The 1446-nt window shown below is 74.5% G+C and overlaps 1 protein-coding gene across 1 annotated transcript in view; it reads right to left on the minus strand.

Moving 5' to 3' along the window:
* Positions 1-1100, minus strand: part of LOC113962913 (sphingomyelin phosphodiesterase-like) — a 3495-nt gene extending 2395 nt beyond the window's left edge. Inside the window, 2 exon segments of the mRNA XM_027673704.1 lie at positions 138-685; positions 687-1100. Of these exon segments, the coding sequence (XP_027529505.1) occupies positions 138-685; positions 687-1100 (962 nt within the window).
* Positions 1101-1446: the final 346 nt, after the last annotated feature.

Raw genomic sequence — 1446 nt, forward strand, 5'->3', positions numbered from 1 at the left:
CTTGCTCCCTCCATTGTAGAACCCCCTCCCAGCCCTGTTACCCCAAACCCCGTCTCCCTGATGCCCTGACAGCCCAGAGCCCCCAGCCCCATGCCCCCCGATCCCCGGTACCCCCACGCCCCGCCCGCCGTGCCCACCGCAGGGTGCGCAGGGCGGTGGGGGGCAGCCAGCCCCGCCAGGCCTCGGCCATGGCGTCGTAGAGCCAGGCGGCCGACTGGTTCCCACGCACGTAGGGCGGGGGGAAGGCGTTCACCGGGGTGGCCTCGTGGTTGCCCACGGCCGGGAAGACGCGCAGCCCCCCGAGGCGGGCGCGCAGCAGGGCCGTCACCGTGCGCAGCGCCCGCAGCTGGTCCCCGCGGCTTTGCTGCCACACGTCGTGCGCGGGGATGTCCCCGGTCCAGTACGCGGCCGCGAACCCTCCGGTGCCGTTACCGGTGTCGCCGGCGCGGCCGCTGGCGTTGGGGAGCTGCGCCAGCAGCGCGTCGATGGTGTGCAGGGGCAGGTCGCACTTGCCGTAGGTGCCCCAGAACCCCGCGGCCCCCGGCCCGTCGCGGGGGGCCCCGCGGCAGCACAGCGGGTCGGGGCAGGCGGCGGCGCTGCCGGGCGTGTACCGGCGGTCCCAGTGCAGGTCGGTGAGGAACAGGATGCGGGCGGTGGGCGCGCCGGGCGGCGGCGGCGCGGGGGGGCCGCACCGGCGGCTTGGGGGCGGCGGGCAGGGACAGGTTCCAGTCGCCCAGGATGTCCCAGTGGCCGCAGCGGGGGCCCAGCAGGAGCCCGCAGGCCTCGGGCGGGCGCAGCACCGAGCGCGCCCAGGCCGCCACCACGTCGCGCTGGAAGAGCTGCACGGCCTGGCGGCACACGGGCGGCCGCGCCAGCCGCAGCTCCTGGCACAGCCGCGATGCCACGCGCCCCACGCGCGCCACGTTCGGCTCCAGCTGCGGGGGGACACCGGGATGGACGCGGCTCCCCGAAACACGGGTGCCCCCGCTGCCCACGCCCGCCAGCCCCCCAAGATAGACCGTGCACCCCAAACCCCAGCTGCCATCGCTGCTCCGTGCCCGCCAGCCCTGCACCGGGATGGACACGGCGCCCTGTTCCATGGCCAGCCTCACTGCCCCGCACCCACCAGTTCCCCAGGATGGCCATAGCACCCCAAATCCCTCACTGCCCCGCACCCACCAGTTCCCCAGGACGGCCATAGCACCCCAAATCCCTCACTGTCCTCACTGCCCCGCACCCATTGGCCACAACCCCGGCACACTGACCCCCCGTGTGTCCTCACTGCCCTGCACCCACCAGCTCCCCGGGACGGACCCCACACACTGTCCCCTGGCTGCCTGACACTGTCTCACACCCACTGGCCACCCGCAGCCCTCAGCTGGGTGTCCCAAGGCCAAAGGGGACCCCCACCCTCTCTGTCTCCTCTGTCCCCCAGCCCGGTTCCCT

This window comes from Neopelma chrysocephalum, unplaced genomic scaffold, assembly GCF_003984885.1.
Source record: "Neopelma chrysocephalum unplaced genomic scaffold, ASM398488v2 Primary Assembly neopelma1_185797, whole genome shotgun sequence".
Lineage (NCBI taxonomy): Eukaryota > Metazoa > Chordata > Aves > Passeriformes > Pipridae > Neopelma > Neopelma chrysocephalum.